The sequence below is a fragment of the Meleagris gallopavo genome, chromosome 6 (assembly GCF_905368555.1).
Source record: "Meleagris gallopavo chromosome 6, MGAL_WU_HG_1.1, whole genome shotgun sequence".
Lineage (NCBI taxonomy): Eukaryota > Metazoa > Chordata > Aves > Galliformes > Phasianidae > Meleagris > Meleagris gallopavo.
The window spans coordinates 44,093,021-44,112,401 of record NC_139409.1 but is presented as its reverse complement, the minus strand read 5'-3'; the positions used below and the strand labels follow the sequence as shown (position 1 = coordinate 44,112,401).

The 19,381-nt window shown below is 39.5% G+C and overlaps 1 protein-coding gene across 8 annotated transcripts in view; it reads left to right on the top strand.

Moving 5' to 3' along the window:
- CLASP2 (cytoplasmic linker associated protein 2) overlaps nt 1–19,381 on the top strand; it is a 132,734-nt gene that overhangs the window by 50,937 nt on the left and 62,416 nt on the right. For all 8 annotated transcript variants that reach the window (XM_085226539.1, XM_085226537.1, XM_085226542.1 and 5 more), the window contains exon 9: nt 16,117–16,196. In XM_085226539.1, coding sequence (XP_085082665.1) covers nt 16,117–16,196 — 80 coding nt within the window. The remainder of the gene's footprint in view (nt 1–16,116; nt 16,197–19,381) is intronic.

Here is a 19,381-nt window from a genome sequence, read left to right as displayed (position 1 = left end):
CTGGTGGGCAGGGAGGGAAGAGAGATCTTGAGAAATGTAATGGCTGGACTGTCACCAAGGGCATGAAGTTTAACAGGAGCAAGTGCCAAATTCTGCCCCTGGAGTGGGGAAGCCCAGGACATATATATAGTCTTGAGGACAAGAGTCAGGAGGGCCGCCCCGCAGAAAGGGCCTGGGGAGGTTCTGGTTCAGGGCAAGTTGAATCTGAGCCAGCAGCATGCCCTGACAGCCCAAAGGGCCAACTGTACCCAAGGGTGGTGCATCAGGCCCATGTTTCCAGCCAGGTGAGTGAAGGGGCTGTCCTGCTGTGCTCTGTGCTGTGCAGCCTCACCTCCAGCACTGGGTGCTGGGTTGGGCACTGCAATCTGAGGACGTGAAAGTGCTTGAGAGCATCCGAAGGAGGGTTACGGAGATCGTGATGGGTCTGGAGGGATGACCTATGAGGAACAGTTGTGGTCCCTTGATTTGTTCAGCCCAGAGCAGAAAAGCTGAGTGATTCTATTCTCACAGGAGCTGTAGGTCACAGGAGCCTCACAGAGCTGACCTGTACTCTCTGGTAACAGCAACAGGGCCTGAGGGAATGGCATGGAGCTGCCTCAGGCTGAGGTATAGGAAAAAAGTTCTTCACCAGGGGGTGAGTTGACAGTGAAAGAAGTTTCAGAGGACAGTGGTCACTGCCCCCAAGGTGCTGGATTTCAAGAAGTGTTTGGACAGTGCTCTCAGGCATAAGGTTTGTGTTTTGGATGGTCCCATGTGGAGCCAGGAGTTGGACTCAATGATAGAGTGGATTAAGGTTGTGATCGGCAGCACAGAATCCAGCTGGAGGCCTGCATCTGGCGGTGTTCCTCAGGGATTGGTGCTGCATCCAGTCTTGTTTAACATCTTCATTAGTGACCCTGATGAAGAGATAGTGTCCACCCTCAGCAAGTTTGCTGGTGATATGAAGCTGGGAGGAATGGCTGTGCTGCTATCCATTGAGACCTGGACAGGCTGGAGAGTTGGGTAGTGAGTAACCAGGTGAGCTTTAACAAGAGCAACTTCAGTCTTGCACTTAGGGAGGAGCGACTGCGTGCACCAGTACTGGTTGAATGGTGACCTACTAGAGAATCATGGAATCACAGGGTTGGAAAGGACCTTGAAGATCGTCTACTCCAACCATCCTCCCATCACCATTGCTACCACAAGCTACTAAACCTTATCTCGTAGCTCCTCATCCAGACGCCTCTTGAACACTGCCAGGGACGGTGACTCCAGCAGAGAGTAGCTCTGCAGAGAGGGACGTGTAGGAGTCCTGGTGGACAGTAGTTTGGCCATGAGTCAGCAGTGTGCCCTGATGGCCAAGAAGACCAATGGCATCCTGGGGTGCATTAAAAAGAACGTGGCCAGCAGGTCAAGGGAGGCAATCCTCCCACTCTGCTCTGCCCTGGTGAGGCCTCACAAGGTTTATTGTGTCCAGGTCTGATCTCCCCAGTACAAAAAGACAGGGATCTCCTGTAAAGAGTGCAGCAGAGGACCACAAAGATGATAAAGGGCCTGGAGCATCTTTCTTGTAAGGAAAGGTTGAGTGACTTGGGTCTGTTCAGCCTTGAGAAAAGATGACTTGGGATCTGATCAATGTCTGTAAATATCTAAGGTGTGAGAGGCAAAAGGATGAGGCCAGACTCCTTTCAGTGGTGTGTGGCTATAGGACAAGAGGAAATGGCCACAAACTGAAGCATAGGAAGTTCCACACAACTGTGCATTAAGATCTTCTTCACAGTAAGAGTGATGGAGTGCTGGAACAGGCTGCCGAAGAGGCTTGTGGATTTCTCCTCTGGAGATGTTTGAGACCTGCCTGGATGCCTACCTGTGCAACCTCGTCTAGGGAACTTGCTTTGGCAGAGGGGTTGGTCTAGATGATTTCTAGAGGTCCCTTCCAATCCCTACAATTCTATGATCCTTGTGGGTCTCTTTCAACTTGGGATATTCTATAATCCTAAAATGTGGGTTTTTCTGCAAGGAAGACTTGTATATGTAGTACTAGAACTGAATAGTTAGAATTACCATTTATTTCAGTATAATCTTAAGTGTAGTTGATGTCCTCACTGCCACCTTTAGTAACATAGATGTTTGTTAATGTGTATTGGCTTTTACATGCAGATTTTCACAAGCTTTATAGTGAAAGCCTGGGGATAGGAGGATAAGGAAGAGGAAGCAAGAACAGAATAAATACTTAACAGGTTTATCATTTAATCTAGAAATTCTATAGAGCATAAGCGAATATCTTTTTTTCCCTTTTTTATGTATTGGGAAACATTTAAAAAGAAAAGTACTTGGACTAAGGACAATAATTAAGCGTGCTGAAAATTTAGAGCCTTTGGGTCCTTGTTTGCTTTATACCTCCTTCTTTCAACTCTCTGGAATACTGGGCAGTGTTTACCTACGTACCTGTTTTCCCTCTTTTTATGCCCGTAGTCAGAATTTCCAAAATGTAAGGTTGTAAAGTTGAATCGACCAAATGTTTAATGTTGATGTAGTTGTTCTTCAAATGGTTGTGTGTATGTGCATCACAGTGTGCTTGTATGTACTTTTCAGGTACATGTCCGTGGAGGATTTTTACCTTATTTTACAGGGTGCAGGTTGTGTCTTACATTCTTCACCAAATGTCTAGATGGTAGAAAAGTGCCTACTGGTCTTCAGTTCTCAACTGCCTGCACATTTTTCTCTTGCTGTCAACCACAGAGAAATCTTTTCTGGTCTATAGACCTACTTGTGCACAGATTTCTTTAATTGCATGTAACACTATGCTTCCTTGTTTTCATTTTTGGTGGTTTTTCCTTTCATATTTTCATTGAGCTCACTTCCATTAATTTCTTTTTAACATTTTCTATATGTAATCATTGCTAAGCAAGGTTGTTCTCTTATCTTTTCATATTTAGCAGCCACTATACTACTTTATTCCCATTACTTGTTGTTCAATATCTTCATACACTTTTTTCTTTTACCCTACTTTTTATTTGTAGTGTTTATTCTTTTTTTATTAACCATCTTGTTACTAGTTCAAATTGTCAAATGTATGCCTTAAGAGAGCAAAACCATTCTGATGGTATTCCCAAATCTTCGGTCACCTATTCTAATAAAAAGCGTTTGTGTGGGTTCTAAAAGTATTTGTTACTCAAGTCATCATCTTTTCAGTAATGTGGTTTTCCATAACTTCTGCCACCTGCTGATCGTGCTTATTTAAGTTTTCTTTGATTGACTGTGTATGTGTGTGTGTGTGTGTGTGTGTGTGTGTGTGTGTGTGGACATGCATGTACATACTGAGAAGTTATGGTTCAGCCTTGGAGGAAGCAGCAGCTCCGGTGACTGTGTTGCTTTTTCTTCATTTTTCACAAAGATCTTTTAAGTTATCCCGGTGCTGGGCAGCTGAAGCAATCTTTCACTGCAGTTTCTTTACCTCAGGCTTGTGTGACCAGTTAGAATTGTCAGTGCAGGTGGAAATCTCGTTTAGTGTAGGCTGAGAATGCTAGAAGTTGATTCCTTCAAACCAGCTATTACGTTCCAGATGTCGTTTTCCCACTACTACTTCTTTAGAAAGACAGTTTTTTCCATCAGCTGGAGATGTTCCAAAACTGACTGGATGCTAGCTTGGCTTGAGGCTAAGAACATTAAACCTCCTAACCATGTTGTTTTGTTTTGTCTTTAACAATATTATCTGCTGAATTTGATCTCAGATGGATGCGTGCTTGGCTTTTTATTACATACTCTATGGAGATATTTCTTATTGAAGACACTGTTTGCTTCCTGTCCAGTGTCCAGGAGGAGATTTTCACTGTGTGGAGGACTTACTGTAGGAGGTGCACTTTGGTGACACTGGAAATTCAGAATCATTGTCCAAGGAAGCCAGGCGAAATAGGTACAGATGTTAGTGATAGGTGTCCTACTTGGGGTGGAATTGCTTCTCCTAGTGCTAGGAGTTGTCATTCAAGATCTATTCCTGTCTACAGCAGGGATGACACAGCTTGTCATTGCCTTTGGTGGCAGGTGTGATTAAGTCTGCAAGAAGATGGGCTGCTAAGAAAGTATCAGAAGTGGGCAACATTAGCAGGCTGAAAAACCTAGTGGTCTGTTTTTGGTCACACTTTATTATTGGGAGGTGCTCAGACACTTTCTTTCTTCTGAAGAATAAAAAGTGTTGGATCTTCAATTTAATGGAGCAGCACATCATCTGGCATGTTTTTTATTCCATGATTGATGCACTTCCCTAAGCTAGTGATTTGTCAACAAATACAGTGTCCTGCATAGCTGATCTACTTCTGGCACGCTTGTTTTCAGCTGTTGAGTAGAGTGGCACAACCTCTCAAATGCCCATTTGCTCAAAGGCCACCTTCTTGAGAATGCAGGCAGCATGTGTTATATACTTCAAGAAATGGATATTCATGGGCTCTTGGCAGTTTGGCAAGATACTTTTGGGTTGAAACAGACACCATAATTTCTAGCAGAAGACAACCTAAGTTGAGTGTTAGCCAGATGAGCTATATTTTTTATCCTTGTGCTCTTCAAGATCTCTTGGAGGGCTTTGATTGGTTCTCTTGCCAATGTGAACTCCTTTTATCACAATTTCTACTATTTAGAAGTTTTATGCAGTGTGGATATTAGGAAAGCTCCATCCATACCTCAACGAGAAGGCTGGCCTCTTTCCCCATAATGTCAGTTTAGGTCAGTAGTCTCTAAAATCTGTTAAGAGTAGGAATGCTGGCATTTCTTTAGACTGGAGTGATGCTGGGAAGAAAAGCTTGCAGATTAAACCATGTCAGGGTGAAAGTTTGTAATAACTTCCAATTGTATGCTTAAGAGAACCTCTGTAGGGCTGGAACATTATTTTTAATGTTAATTATTTTTAATGTTAAGACAATAACTTGGACTTCATAATGTTTAGAGTATCTCCAGTGAGAAGATCATACATCAAGTATTTTTGTCTGGGGTTTGTTGGCTTTCTTTTATGTGTTATATTGGCCTAGTATCACTAATGTGTGTTGCTTACTGTTTTGCACTAATAATATTGTTAGACTTTTGGAAACAAGCTTAGTTTAGGATGAATTATCCAACGACAAACCAACAAAGGTGATTTTATTAGTTTAAAATAATAACTATTCTGAGTGCTGTTTTAGAATAGATTTTGGAGTAAGAATGTTGATGGTGAGGCCGTGGATGCCCCGTCCCTGGAGGTGTTCAAGGCCAGGTTGGATGGGGCTCTGGGCAGCCTGCTCTAGTATTAGATACAGAGGTTGGCAGCCCTGCCTGTGGCAGGAGGTTGGAGCTTCATGATCCTTGAGGTCCCTTCCGACCCAAGCCATTCTGTGATTCTGTAATGCCAAGTGCAATCCAAAGGACATAATGTTTTGCTTTTTTGATTTTTTTAACCTTTGTTAAAAAATCTGTACACATCCAAAAAGCTTATTTTTTTTCAACATTGAAATAAAAGGATTTATTATGCTGCTTTTTCTTAAACTGCTCGAAGGTTCTGATCCTCAGTGAAATCTGCTAGTGTGGCAGTGTGAGGTTTGATGTTGGTATTACTTGACATAACCCTCAGTTTTAGGATGATCTTAATTCTTAAGAACCTCCAAATGTTTGATGGCTCAAAAATCATTAAAAAGACTTTCTTCTAGGTAGGAATCCATTAGCTGGAAAACAGGAAAACCAGGTGAACAGTTTTCTCAAAAAAAAAAAAAGAGAAAAAGAAAAAAAAGAGAGAAAAAGAAGAAGGTTATAGCAACTATAATAGCGTAGTACACATTCTTCTTAACTAAAGGACCACATTCTTCACTGTAGGAAGTTATTCACACCTGCTGTAAATTTAAGTTTAGGTTGTATATCTCTGTCTGTAGTGAGTTTTATTAGCATTGTAATGCTCTTTTTTCCTCCTTCTCAATAATAGCAGTGCAACCCTTTGAAAAGTGTTACAGTGGTACTGATTTACTCCTTTGGAATCTATTTTTTAGCAGAAAAAGAATTCAGTACTTTGTTATGTTAGTATGAGGCAATATAAATGAATAGTCTCTACCTAAAACAGATGTACAGAAAAATGGATGCTTGCCTTCTGAAATCTTAGCCAGGTTAGGTTAGCCTCATTAAAGCTACATTGTGTAGTTAAGAAGTGTATTTGTTAAAAGGACTTCAATAATTGTGGAACTGTAAGTATAAATTGTTAGTGAATGGACTTCAATATAGCAAGATAAATGCCTTTCTTGCTGTATTGATTATCTTCAGACTGATGAAGACAGTGCTGTGTTTACTTGACACACAAGAGAGACTTCACACTAATCATACTCAAATTATTTTGTACTTTTGAGTTCTGTAGAAAATAAGCTCAGGAGTACTAGTTCCATTAATGCATTGTGATAATCCTCCTTCTATTACTTGAACTAAAACTTTAGTTTTCATGAAGTGACTTCCAAAGTGCTTTATTTGTTGTGTGAAACTAACTAGATTTTTCTTCATAGTTGTGTATCTCAACCCTTTGTGAGACACAAAACCGAGATCTTGGCATTCAGAGCATCACTGACACTCTGTGACAGTTACCTTCTTGGCTTACAGGTTGCTGAGAGTTGGGAGGATTTTTTTTTCTGCAGTCAGACCTGTCTTTCTGACCACCCTTTAGAATCAACAGGTGGGAATTGACACTGAACCAGAAATTGTTACAGAATATTTGTTGGCTTCCTTGTCGCCACAGTGGAAGTACGTTACTTTCCTTCCTTACACAGCCTTGCCTGTGAAATAGCTGGTTTGCAGTGATGCAATCTTCAACTGCATCAACCTAACCCAGAATTCAGGGAAGTAGGAGGAATTCCAGCTTTCCATCTTCTCCTCCAGTTTTGTTACTGTTTGATCTCCTGTGTAGGACTTCAGGAGAAGGTTTCGTTTCATACGATCAGTGATCTGTTCTCCTTAGCCATAATAAATTCATGGGGGTTCCTTTTCTTGCCTATAGTATTCTTTTGTTTGCAGCTTATCTTATCAGGTGAATTAGCAAACCAGCCCCAGAGACCAAAATGATTTGCATATGCTGTTACTTCACATGCACATAAATACACATATATACATTCATAGAGCATGTGTGTGTCTCACTCTGTATTCACTTATAACTACCGTTTATTAGTCTCCCTAATAAAATAAGATGAAGAGAGTGACAGTGAGCAATAATTAAGAAGTCTATAGGTAAGAGCTTATAACATTTTGTGACCTTCTTTTAACATCTGTACCCTATGATGTAGTCCCAAGCATCCTACTAGCCATCACGGGAATAGGGAAGAAGAGCCAACCCTTGTTTATTTTGCTAACACGGAATACTGATTTTTAAAGCACTGAGAAGGGGGAAGGCAGCTTCTTTGTTTTCACGTGGCTGAATCTAGAAGGAAAAAGAGGAATGAGATAGGAGGAAGGCTGACTGAAGTCAGCTGACTGTGTTGTCACTTTGAGTCCTTAGGGACTGTGGCTGTGTTACACAGTAAGTGAAAACAGACATGCAAAGTAACCCTACGTTGCTGCTGTTGAAGAGAAGCTGCTTTACAAAGTAGAAAGTATGATTCCACTTTGTAGGGCTGGAAGGAGAATAAAGTGACTTAAGTTTCATTTCTTAGGACAATTGTATGTACTTTAAAATAGAGTAGAAAAGTGGAGTAATGAAACAAAATAAAATAGACTAAAAATAAAAGGAAAAGGAATAAAATCAGTACCATTCTAACGAAATAAATGAAAATAACTAGGGTTGAAAATAACTTTGAAATTAAATATAAACATAAAGTGCTAATTATTATAATGTGGAAATGTGAATAGTGCAATTTTAGCAAAGTCACAAGTATTGCTTGCACAGAATAAATAAGATGTTCTTAAAAATATAAAGTAGCCATATGTTAAAATCAAACGAGTTGACCTTCTGTCTTGCACTAGTGAAATTCTGGAATGAAAAGATAGAAATTCATTCTCATATCCACTTACTTCAGAGTTTGCAGCGACAAACAATGTTAGTTCTACTTGTTCTTAATAGAGTATCAGTTTAAATTGTGTCAGTAAAGAAAGTGCAGCTGAAGAGAAGCAGTAACAGTGATGAAAATTCCTTTCTTTTGAAAACATGACATAGCAGCAAAACCCCCAAACAATTACAATACCACAACCCAGCCTGTTTTGTAAAACAAGTTCTAGGTGATACAAATGAGTTGTTTGTGCTCCTGCTTGTTCTCAGTAATAATGCCTATAATGTAAAATAATTGGCAGATTTTACACTATTGAGGTGTAAGACTAGGAACAAATTAAAGTAAAATGTAAATTCTAGGTTATTAGAAAACTAGACTAAAGCTGAAAATAAGTCCAATTTGCATAACATTTTAAGCCCACCTGTTGAAGTTTGGCAAGCAAGGCAGGGTCACAAATGATCTTTTAAGTATTTGTGAGAATCAGCTGTTAGTTAGAGAAAAGAAATACATGAGCGATTGAAAGATGACAGTGTGAGCATGAGCATTGTGCCTGCTTTGAAAGATGACTGTGTGAGCTGATAATTCAGCAGAAACAGACATTAATCAACTATGAGATGAGCCCAGAGGAAGTCAGAGATCTGTATTCCTGTTGCTCAAAGAGCTGCTTTTCCCCTCCATGCAGCCTTATCTAATTTATGCCGTCCAAACTTTGAGCTGACTACATGATTACTTTCTTGTGTTGTCAGCGTGTCTGCATGCTTCACAGATGCTTGTTAGTTGATCTGCATAGCATACCTGTGAAAATAGCTAGTAATATTAATCTTTTATGATTGTGAAACTGTGCTGCATTGAAAATTGGGTATTGAGAGTAGAGCTGTTGAAAGTGTGCATTCAGTATTGGGACTTCAAATACTGGTAAGTATCTCAGAGAATATAATGTTTTTTTAGCTCATACACTCAATACACGATTCCAAAGGAATCTTCACACTCAAGCACAGCTCCAAAATTTAGACCAAGAATGCTAAATCTTCAGTTTCTTCAATTGAAACTTCAGTTGAAGTGAAAATTAGCTCCTGCTTCCTCCTGGTACGTGAGTCCTGGGACAAGGAACGTGTGTGCCCTTCACTCTGTGCTTGCTCTTGGAAAATGTGTCACACCTCAGCGACTGAGATGGGAGCTTCTAGTGGTTATGCACTTCCTGTCACCTTCTTTGCTGTAAGCATAGCTCACTCCCCATTTCTTCTCATCCCTCCTGCCCCTATTCTTTATTGGAGTGAGTAATTGCATGGAAAGTTCTGCTTAGCATTGCAGTCCTGAGAGAGAGAGAATGCACTCCATTACTGCATGGAAACTTCTGTTCATGCTCAGTGGCTTTGGCATGTGGGAGCAATGTTTTGATGAAACAAGCACACCATAGGTGGAGTCTCTTACCTTGACTGTCAAGTTTCTAATGGAGGAAAAAAAAGCAGCAGCAGAAAGTAAGAAATAACATTTATTTGAATATGTTTGAAAGCATTTTGCTATTTTGTTCAGTTTATGCAGCTGTTACAGCTTGAATGACTGTTTCTGGCTGCCTCAGGATCAAGGACTTTTGGCATCGGAGGAGTTGAGGTGGACAGGTTGTCTCTGTTGGCAGTCACTGGGGCTGAATTGGCCAGAATTCATCTGTCAGTTTCCTTCAACCAGGCTTTCTCACTGAGGCTTTTTTATTCTGCAAAGTCACTGTGCTGTCTTCTAAGCTGATTTAAAACAGTGGGAAGGTATCCTAAGTCAAGTTTCCGTCGAAAGTGGTTTATTTGGTGTTAGCATTGTATCTGATGATTAAAAAGTGTATTTTGTTTCTGAAATTGTTTACCAAAAAATCTGGTTGTGTTGGGACAGCTCAAGAGTTTTACTGATCCTGGTTGTCTGTCTGATGTCTGTCAAAGGCACTTCAGGCTATTTTAGTGTAATTTAACTGGCTTGAGGAGCTTATACATGTTTCTTCTGCTGTTTCTCTTCCTCCTCCTTTTTCCCCTCTGTGCAGAAATAACTGCCATCAAAAAGACGTGCTAAGCATCCCAGTATGGTAATCTCCCAATATTTTTCCAGCATTAATTATCAGAGCCCATTTCATGGAGCCCTGTGTTTTATGCATGAGGTCTGTCAGGTAGGCAGGGTGTGTGCTCCTAAAAGCTCTGAAAGTACAGACAAGTTCCATAGTATCAGGGTTTTTAAGGATGGGGAGTTATTTGTTTCTCTCCAGGTGCAGTTGGTTTTTATCTCAGAAAACATACATGAGGCAGCTGGAATTTAGCTGATTGATTCATCATCCACAGTAAGATCACTGCAAGTTTATTTTTGGACATTCTGAGTTTTAGTGGCAGAGCTGAGGTAGTGAGCAGTGTGACCTGTTTCTTAATTTGTGTACAGAGCCTCCAAGTGATGTGAACAGTTAAACCGGAACATTTGTGCTATGAATGGTTTGTTTTGTGAGTGAAACTTGGGACATCTTATTACAGTAACAAAATCTTTTAACAGTTACTCTAAATATTGCTGGTAGCTGTTTACTGGTGCAACTATTTCCAAGTAAATCAGCCTTGTTTGCAAAACTGCACCTCATCTAACTTTGATTGAAGTGCTTTTTGTTAGAGCAAGTGCTGTATCTCTGTTGCTCTAATAGTTTTTTAGCTGGCAACTTGAAAATACCTATAATACGAAGTGACTCTTAATCAGCCCATGGAAAAATACTTTGTTCTTTATCCAGGTACTTGAGACTGGAGAGTAGCTCTTTCCTTGTCTATTGATGAAAGTTTTTTGATTAAAATCCAAACGTGGAAATAAGAGCTTACTGAACTGAGGTAAGACCACCTGTGTTCCCTGTGTGCTGTTAATAAATCAGGGTGTGTGCATTCTATTGAAAACAGAAATTGAAATAGATTGTGCAGTCTATAGAGATGCTTTACATCACCTAGTAATTTAAAACATGAAGGGATTTTTCAGAGTTTTAGTCAACTTCCAGACATTTGTTTCATGTTTTTGAGAAGCAGGGGTTTGAAAACCGCATAAGAAAAGATGTTATTCTGCACTGTTGTATTAATTGTAGCAGTAATTGCATGGCATCTGGAAAGGTGGAGTGATTCCTTACTGAACCACTGAAATGTAGCCTATATTAAGGGCTTCACCAGAATCATTTTCTTAAAAATCACCTTTGCCAGCTGAGAGTTCACAATTTGGATCATCGAACACAGATAACTTCTTCCTGCAAAAGGTACCATTTTAAACGTGAGCAGTAATAAAGGCTGACCGAAGGAGAAATAAGTACATTTGTAAAACACTGCTCAGGAGCTACAGAAGATTCAGGAAATCTCACCGTTTGAGAGACTAACAAACAGCAGAACACGCAGGGACTGTGGAAACTTACTGAGGATTGTCTTGGCACACTGCAAGTACTGTCCTCCTCACAGGTGGTCAAACTTTACATCATTTAAAGGGATTCTATGAATTGGTGATAGCAAAAACTGGTTGCTGTAATCTAAAGGAAGTATCTTCTAATTTCTGTCATTTATTTTGTATCTTGTGTTACTTTGTATCAAAGCTGTTAAACTTCTTTTTCTACTTCCATTTTAGCACAGTGTTTGTATGGCCCCACAGTGAGGCAGACCAGGGAACTTCTCTCACTGTAAGCATTCCTCTCAGCCAGTGTATTCCTAGCCCAGCCTCTCCTGTTCTGATGTTCTGTTTGGTTGTGCTTGTGATACAGTGATAGGGTCAGTGGGAGGAACCAATTTGAGTTCCAGATAACGTATTGTTTGAAAAGCTCAGTAATTTGTGAGCTTGTCCTGTGCACTTAGCTGTGCCGAGCTGAGGCGGCTGTCAGTTCCTAATTAACAACTCAGTAGAATTTTACAAAATCAATAAGGTAACAGATGGATTTTTTAATATATATATATTTTTAATTAGGAGTCTTTGAGCTTCTTTAGATTCAGTTTGTGGTGAAGTTATTGAAATATAGTTATGGCCTTGGGGATTTTTTGATGTTTCAGTTTCGTTTATTTCAGAGGAAAAAAAACCCTGAATCATATTACTCCAAGGGTAAGATCCTGTTCCTGTGTGTTGTTAGAGAATTCAAAGGGATAGAACGAGTTTGTGTAGCAGTGTGCTTTTTAAAGCTTACCAGTGCCTTCTTCCTTTGGTGCTGCCAGCAGGTCCTACCTTGCCCAGCAGCTGCTCCCTGCAGCTGGGCACCTCGTCTGCTCTTCAGGTGGCTCTTGTTCAGGTCCTGCAGGGCAGGGGCAGCCACCTCTCCTCTCCTCAGGGCAGCTCCTTGCTGGCAGTGTTCAGGCAGTTGTGGATCATCTGTCATGAAGCATGGGTGAGAGTAGAAGAGTGAGTGAAAAATGCAAAGGAGAAGAGTTAGTTGTGTGGAGAAACTGACGTACCTCTCTGTGAGCAGCAAATGCTTCTTCCTCTGGGAGAAGTTGGAACCTCAGGAACAGAGGGAGATCTTTTTGCAGGCCTGGTGTGTTCTTGTCAATCCATGCAGATTTAGTTGGCGAACAAAGCTTTTCATGTTTTTAGTCTGCAAAACTCTCACAGGTCCTTTCCTTCTCAGTACTTGGAGCTTAAATATTTCTTCATTGATAGCAACAGTTTCCACCATGACCCCACCAACTCATCTTAAATTGATCACTTTCAACCAGTTGCAGAGTTTCTGTGGAAAGCTGAGGGCTGAGGAGATGCTGGCTTTGCTCTCCTCAGAAGAAATGTGAGGGAAACATGTGGTTTGTTCTTCATCTGAAAAATTAGTGAATCCTTTTTTTCCTTTACCCATGCTGCAGCAGCATCCCATATTGTTCCTTGTTCATCCTGTCCTGGAGGATGAGGAGAAGGAGAGGCTGAGACCTCAACTACCATCTCTTGCTCAGAAACAGAAGACGTTTCTGATTCAGGTTTTTGATTCAGTTTTAATTTTTCTTGTCTCTTTTGGACTGAAGTTCTCCCGAAGAGGCATTTCTGAGATGAGCCAGTCTTTGCCCTGTTAGTCAGCAAACAAAATCCAAGGGAACAGTTGGGGGGTTCCCTTAGAGATGCTCAAGCCTCACCTCACCATCATGCCCACATGTCATCACAGCGCCTGTGATGCTATGTCTTTGAGTTTCTTAATTGGATAGTATATGTTTGAAATCCTAATTAAAAAAACAGGGAAATAAAAAAAACTTGAATTGGTCTAGTGAAGATGTGATACTATAAAAAACTAGTAGAACACTTGTTTTTTTAAGTTTTGAGATAGTGTATTTATGTTTTATTAACTAGTTAATCATGCTTTGATTAGGCTGTTCCTTGTTTCAGAAGAAAAATATCGGTCCACTACCATTCTAATGCTGTATTTCTTCTTCCTTAATATGTTCTTTGTTATGCTGTTTCTGTCCCATCCTGTAGAGCTTTGTAGGTACTTGTGGAGAGAGCATGAAAATGGTAAAGCAGTATAGTGATCCCAAGTCATTGCAGTGCCATCATAAGATTCCAAGTGTTATAGTATAAAAGCAAGGACTTTAATGCCTGGTTGTTAAAACTGCTTCTACAAAACAAACAAACACAAAAAACCAACAACCAAAACCCAACAAACTTATTTTCTTTATTTGCATTCGGGACTTATTCTGGTTATTGAGCTTTTCACATTACTGAGCAGCTCAAAACCTTGTGACTGGGAAGAAACTTTCTTACAGAAAGAAAAAAACAAGTCACAGGGCCTCTTTAAACAGTAAGAATTCTTGAGTTTAACTTAAGAAGATGTCATCTGTTGTAGTAAAGTGCAAGAAGGAAGGGGCTCATTTCCTTTGCCTCCATCCCCACACACATCCAAGCTAAGATGAAAGCACCAAAGTTGGAGATGCTTAATATGCTGTAATTTTCTTCCATATCAAGACTGTTACTTTCAGTACGTTCTCACCAGCTTCCTGATGTGGAACCAAGGCCTGCTGGTGGCTTTGTGAGCCTTTCTAACCAGGCTGCTTGAATAATAAGAACTGGTGAAAGTTATAATTGATCGCTAACAAGAGGATGAAATTTGTGTATAAATGTCTTGTGTGCATGGTTCATCTCCTTCAGATTCATTCCTGTTCTGTTTTTCGGCCTAGGGGTCTAGATCCAGAAGTGATGTTGATTGCTCTCCTTAAAGACAGAGCTGTTTGATGAGGCTCTGGATTTTAGTTACCTGCTGTGCACTTGCAGATATTAAATGCAGTGGGCTTACAGACCTGTAGAATTACTTATAGTGTCCTTAATGCCAGGAATGCAGCGGTTGAAATTGTCTTTGATAAAAAGATGATGTGTTATGTGGCTGTCAGTTAATAGCATGCGTTGTTCGGTGGAAGACATTAATAGTTAAAAGTATGCTTCTAAAAAATGTGCAGTCATAGCTGGGTCTAAGAAGTTAAGTAACAACAGGCATACAGCTTATCAGACTACGGCATACTCTGCCAGATCCGCCAGCTATAGGTCTGAGGGGACTATCTCTCAAATGAGAGTTTTGTAAAGCTCTGGCATTGCTTTTGTGGAGGAAAGGCAAGCTTTATAAATGCATGAGAGGTTCTTTGGGGGGGTATCTTGAATTGTGTGCCCGTTAAATTCTGCCAGCAGGGTTAATCACTGTGGATCACATTCTCTGAATTTTTTTTTCTTAATCTCTATAGAAGTAATGACTGAGTGAGTTGATCAGAATACTTAGCAAGCAATCAGGAAAGAAAATGAACAATATTTTCTTCCTTCTGCAGTGTAGACAAAGGCAAAGCTGTAAAAGCACTTCCAGGATCAATAAATTAAGAGAAAAATGGACTGTTTAACTAATTGAAGCTGTGTCCCTCAACTATGTCAGATGGGTTTGCAGTAGTAGTCTGTCCCTCTTTTTTCTAACATCAGAAATTGTTATCCATTAGATAAATTATGTTCCCTTATCCAGTACTGTTGAGCTCAGTCTTGTTGCTTTCTGTATGACACAGAAATGCTAACGTGTCCAAATTCTGGTAGATATCCTTCAAAAGTGTTCTTGAACTGCAATTTCAAAGGAGTGGGAGAGAACTTAATCTGCGTAGGGGTGTTCAGATCTATTAAGTCTGCAATCTGAGCCATGCTTGAAGTGGATGCTCACACTTTGAAGTACACAAGTGTACAGTCATAGCAGTGCTTAGCCCTGCACTATAAATAGAAGATCCAGGTCTGTAAACCATAAAACATCTGTGAAGACTGTAGTCACCAAGTGTTTGTGTTGTCACAAAGTCCTTGTTTTGTGTTTTTGATGACCTCTCAGGCTTAACTTCATTTAATGATGGTTATTTGCCCAAGGAGGTTGTGGACGCCCCATCCCTGGAGGCATTCAAGGCCACTCTGGATGTGGCTTTGGGCAGCCTGGTCTGGTGGTTGATGACCCTGCACATAGCAGGGGGTTGAAACTAGGTGATCATTGTGGTCCTTTTCAACCCAGGCCATTCTACGATTCTATGATTATTTGTGCTGTAGTAAGTAAAATACATCTCTGCTCCAGCTGATGCCTCCATTTCAGCTGCACTTTGTAAGCTGGCAGAACAATGTGGGGAATGCACCTCACACTTTCTGACTCCTGAGGAGGATTCTGGGGAGCACAAGGTATTACGACTCATGTAGGGTACTATCCAAGATTTTTAAAAAGAGAAGAAAATGAAAGCATTAAACAAAACCAAAACAAACCACAGCCATGGAGGATTGATTCCTTGTGACACGTGTTTGTGTGAAAATGAATCTTGATGAACTTTAATGACACATAACTCTTGCTCTGTTAAGCAATCTGAAATTTTGTGCTTGGGAGTGTTTGCATTATCAGGATGCAATCCTGATAACCTTTGCAAACAGCTACTGGAGGGGTGTTGTACTGAACATGTTTCTGGTCAACCACAAATAAAAACTAAACCATAACTTTGTCATTGGAATCTGCTTAGAATTCTCAAAGAATGAAAAGATTTGTTTTTGTTTTTTTTTTTTAACTTTAAGATGAAATCAGAGTTGCAGTTTTACACCGGTTGAATGAATATTCTGGCTTTTTGTGAGCTGTGTTAATTGTTTGAAAACAGGTTGAAAGCTAATTCTTTCACTTCGAAATCTTTCATGTGCATTAGATTCTGCTTAACCTTCTTTTATGTTTTTGTAGGTTCCTCTAAAGAAGGAGGAGCTGGAGCCGTGGACGAAGATGATTTTATTAAGGCATTTACAGACGTTCCTACTGTACAGGTAATGTGCTGTGTATGCTAACTTTTGTTTCAGGAATATGCTATTTACAACACTGTCTTAGCTTAGTCTTATAATTTTATAGTCTTTCAACTGAGGCGCCATTACCTTTCTGTCTTTATGAGCATTGTAATTTACAGCCTCCATGAAAACTTACTATTTTTTCCAGTTGTTAATTAGCAAAACCCACCTTTTAAAACTATTTTACAAATTATAATCCCATCGTTTCAGCTAAAATCCATTATTAATCTTTTCCAAGGAGTTACTGAAAATAATTGCATGTTTCAATTTTTAATAAGAAAACCATTTCCATAATCTTAGGGAAACATAGGATTTGAAGTTTTGTGGGATAAGCAACTAATAATAATATAAGCAAATAATTTTAAAAGCAGGAATTACAGTTTCAAACCTGACTTTCTGAATTCTAATGATGCTTGTCGGACATAAACGCACTCTTCTGTAGCAATACTTCAAAAAAAGAGAAAACTTATAGTGACTTATTTGAATACTAATGAACCTTTGGGATGCTGAGTTCTTGAAAGTTAAGATCTTCTCTTTTAACAATTCCTTAAGCCAGAGACTCACACATACGTGGTGTTTTCACACGAGCTGAGTCACCTAACATCTTTGAATATGTTTTATTTGAGCAGCTGAGCAGTGGAAGGCAACCAAAAACTCAGCCAAAGTTTTAAAACGCCAGCAGGATTTTGTACAACTCTCTTGATATATACTTCTGTTCTATTTTTATTTAAATGTTATATATATTTATTTCTATATGATATATTTTTATATTATATATTTATTTTGAGATGATAATGTGGTTCATTGTTCGATGTCATTTTACAGACTGAAATACTGTCTGTTTTAATGAACAAACACGTTATCTCCGTGGTTCCTGTCTCGTTCAGCAAAAGTTTGTTTATATTGTAAAGGTTTTGTTTCTTCTTTGCCTCTCCGAGCTGTTAAGAATTCTTTGGAGAGCAAGACCATCAATCTTTTCATATTATTTGTCCGTATTATGTTGACCAGTCATATTCCACAACACTGAAAACATGTTGCCTATAATTTGATACTTCAGTGTTTACAGTCCTGAGCAGAGTTCTCTGATCAGTCAAATTGCTTAATAACACTGGGAGAATAAAAGTGGAATACTTGGATGTGTGTGTGTGAGTGAGATTTTTCTCTCTGACTCTGCTTGGGAAGGTAGGTCATTGCTTAATTGCAGAAGGTGGAGGAGAAGAAGGACCACCTTGTCCTCACTAATAGCCCCTTAACTGAAGTGGAGGCAAATAGGAATGTGTAATTGACCCAGAATAACCTAATTTGTAATGTATGAGAATGTAAGACCTCCTAGCTGGTCAAAAAACAAAAATAAATGCTTATTATCTTTAAGAATAATGACTTTCTGATGTCCAGTCTCAATCTCTGATCTTTCAAAAAAAAAAAAACACCCTGCAATCTGAGACTGCATTTATTACTGTGGTAGGGAGAAGTTTTTCTGATAGACCCTGGGAGAATTAGCAATGCTCCTGTTTATTCTTAAGCCAAAATCTGTTAGACAGAATGGATAGGTGACGTTATTTCTGTGTTGCTGGGCCCATTCCCATGTCTGTTTTCATTACACTTGTGTGGGTTTTAGTAGAGGTTTCAGTAAAAACAAGGGAGGGAAATTTATTATGGAAATACTCTCAATGAAGTTTATGAGTGCCTGGATTAATCAAGTAAATTCAGAGTGTTTTCTCTGTGTGTTTAACTTGCTCCTAAAAACCTTCAGTGGCGATTCTGCTTTTCCAGTAAGCTATTCAAACGGCTACGCTCATCATTAATCTTTAAGGAATATCGTATTGTTTACTCCTATCTAGTTTGTAATTCTTATGTGGAAATACTTTCTGTCTAATTTGTTATTTCTTTAATTTGTGTTTGAGCGTTTAATTTCTCTGTCTTCAGTGTAGCTTTTACCATTACTGCTGTGTGTGCATGCTACCCTCCAACGGATAATTGCAGCTTATAGAGAAGACAGGTTATTTTGAGATACAGTGCAATGGCTCTTTTTGCTAATGAGTTCTTTACTTACAGCACTGTGATAGACTGTGAGGACTGTGCCTCCGTATTTAGATTACAAACTGAATCATTTTACAACTCCTTTTTACAACTTTTGTTTAACTGGAAGCAGAAAATTCAGTTGTCATGTTGATAGGAATAATAGCCATTAATAGCCACATTCTTTTTCCAGAACGAATTTATTTGTTTGTATAAATAGCTGACATTGAGACTTGCGAAAAAAAGAAAGTGTAATTGTTGTCTGCATTCAAAATTTCACAAAATCAAAGGCAGGGAAAAAAGATTAAAAACGTAACTTGTTTTGAAACTGCGTATGGAGAATATATTTGGGATTTTCAGCGGAAAAATTTTAATTTCATTCTAATTGAAGTTATGCCGCTTTCTAAATTGCTCATTAAAAAGCCAATTTGAATAGCAATTTGAATTTGCTTAGACCCCATTCTGTTTTTGCTGGGTAATCAAAATATTAAATTCTGTGCCTAGGCATGCAGGTAGGACTAACTTAAAGTCACTGTATGTGTTGCTTCTCCCTTGTCTATTGCCCAGCAATTATAATCCCGTGGCATTAAATACAGCTCATGACTGAGGTCAGCTGAGAACAGAAATTGGCCTGTTTTTGAGGGCTCTCTCATTGAGACAGCTTCACCAGAACCTCAGACTGAGCTTAATGTGCCCACCAAAGAGGTCCTGGTTAGCTGCCATAAGGTATGATCATGCTTCCCTTGTGGTTGCACTTTGCTTTTGGGATAAGTTGGCATCGGCTGCTAAATTGACATATTTTTGTGTATGTTAAAGCCCTGAATTAGGAGCAAGACATAGCAAGGTGGGTGGTGGTAAAGAGGGAATCTGAGGAGCTAAGGTTCCTACCCTGCCTATCAGACTGTTCAAATATGCAGGTGTTGTAAAGCATGGATATTTTCCACATCCTTAATATTGCAGCATGCAATACAGAGGCCTTCATTACTGTGTTCTGTTGCCAAAGCATAGGAGAAAAGGTAGAAATTAGTCTACTGTAGCTACTGTAACTTCAATTAGTTCGGTATACTCAGGACATTGGAAAGCTGGTTGTTTGAAGTTGCACAGGAAAATAAACTATTTTATGAAAAGTACAGATTTGGCTTAACTGT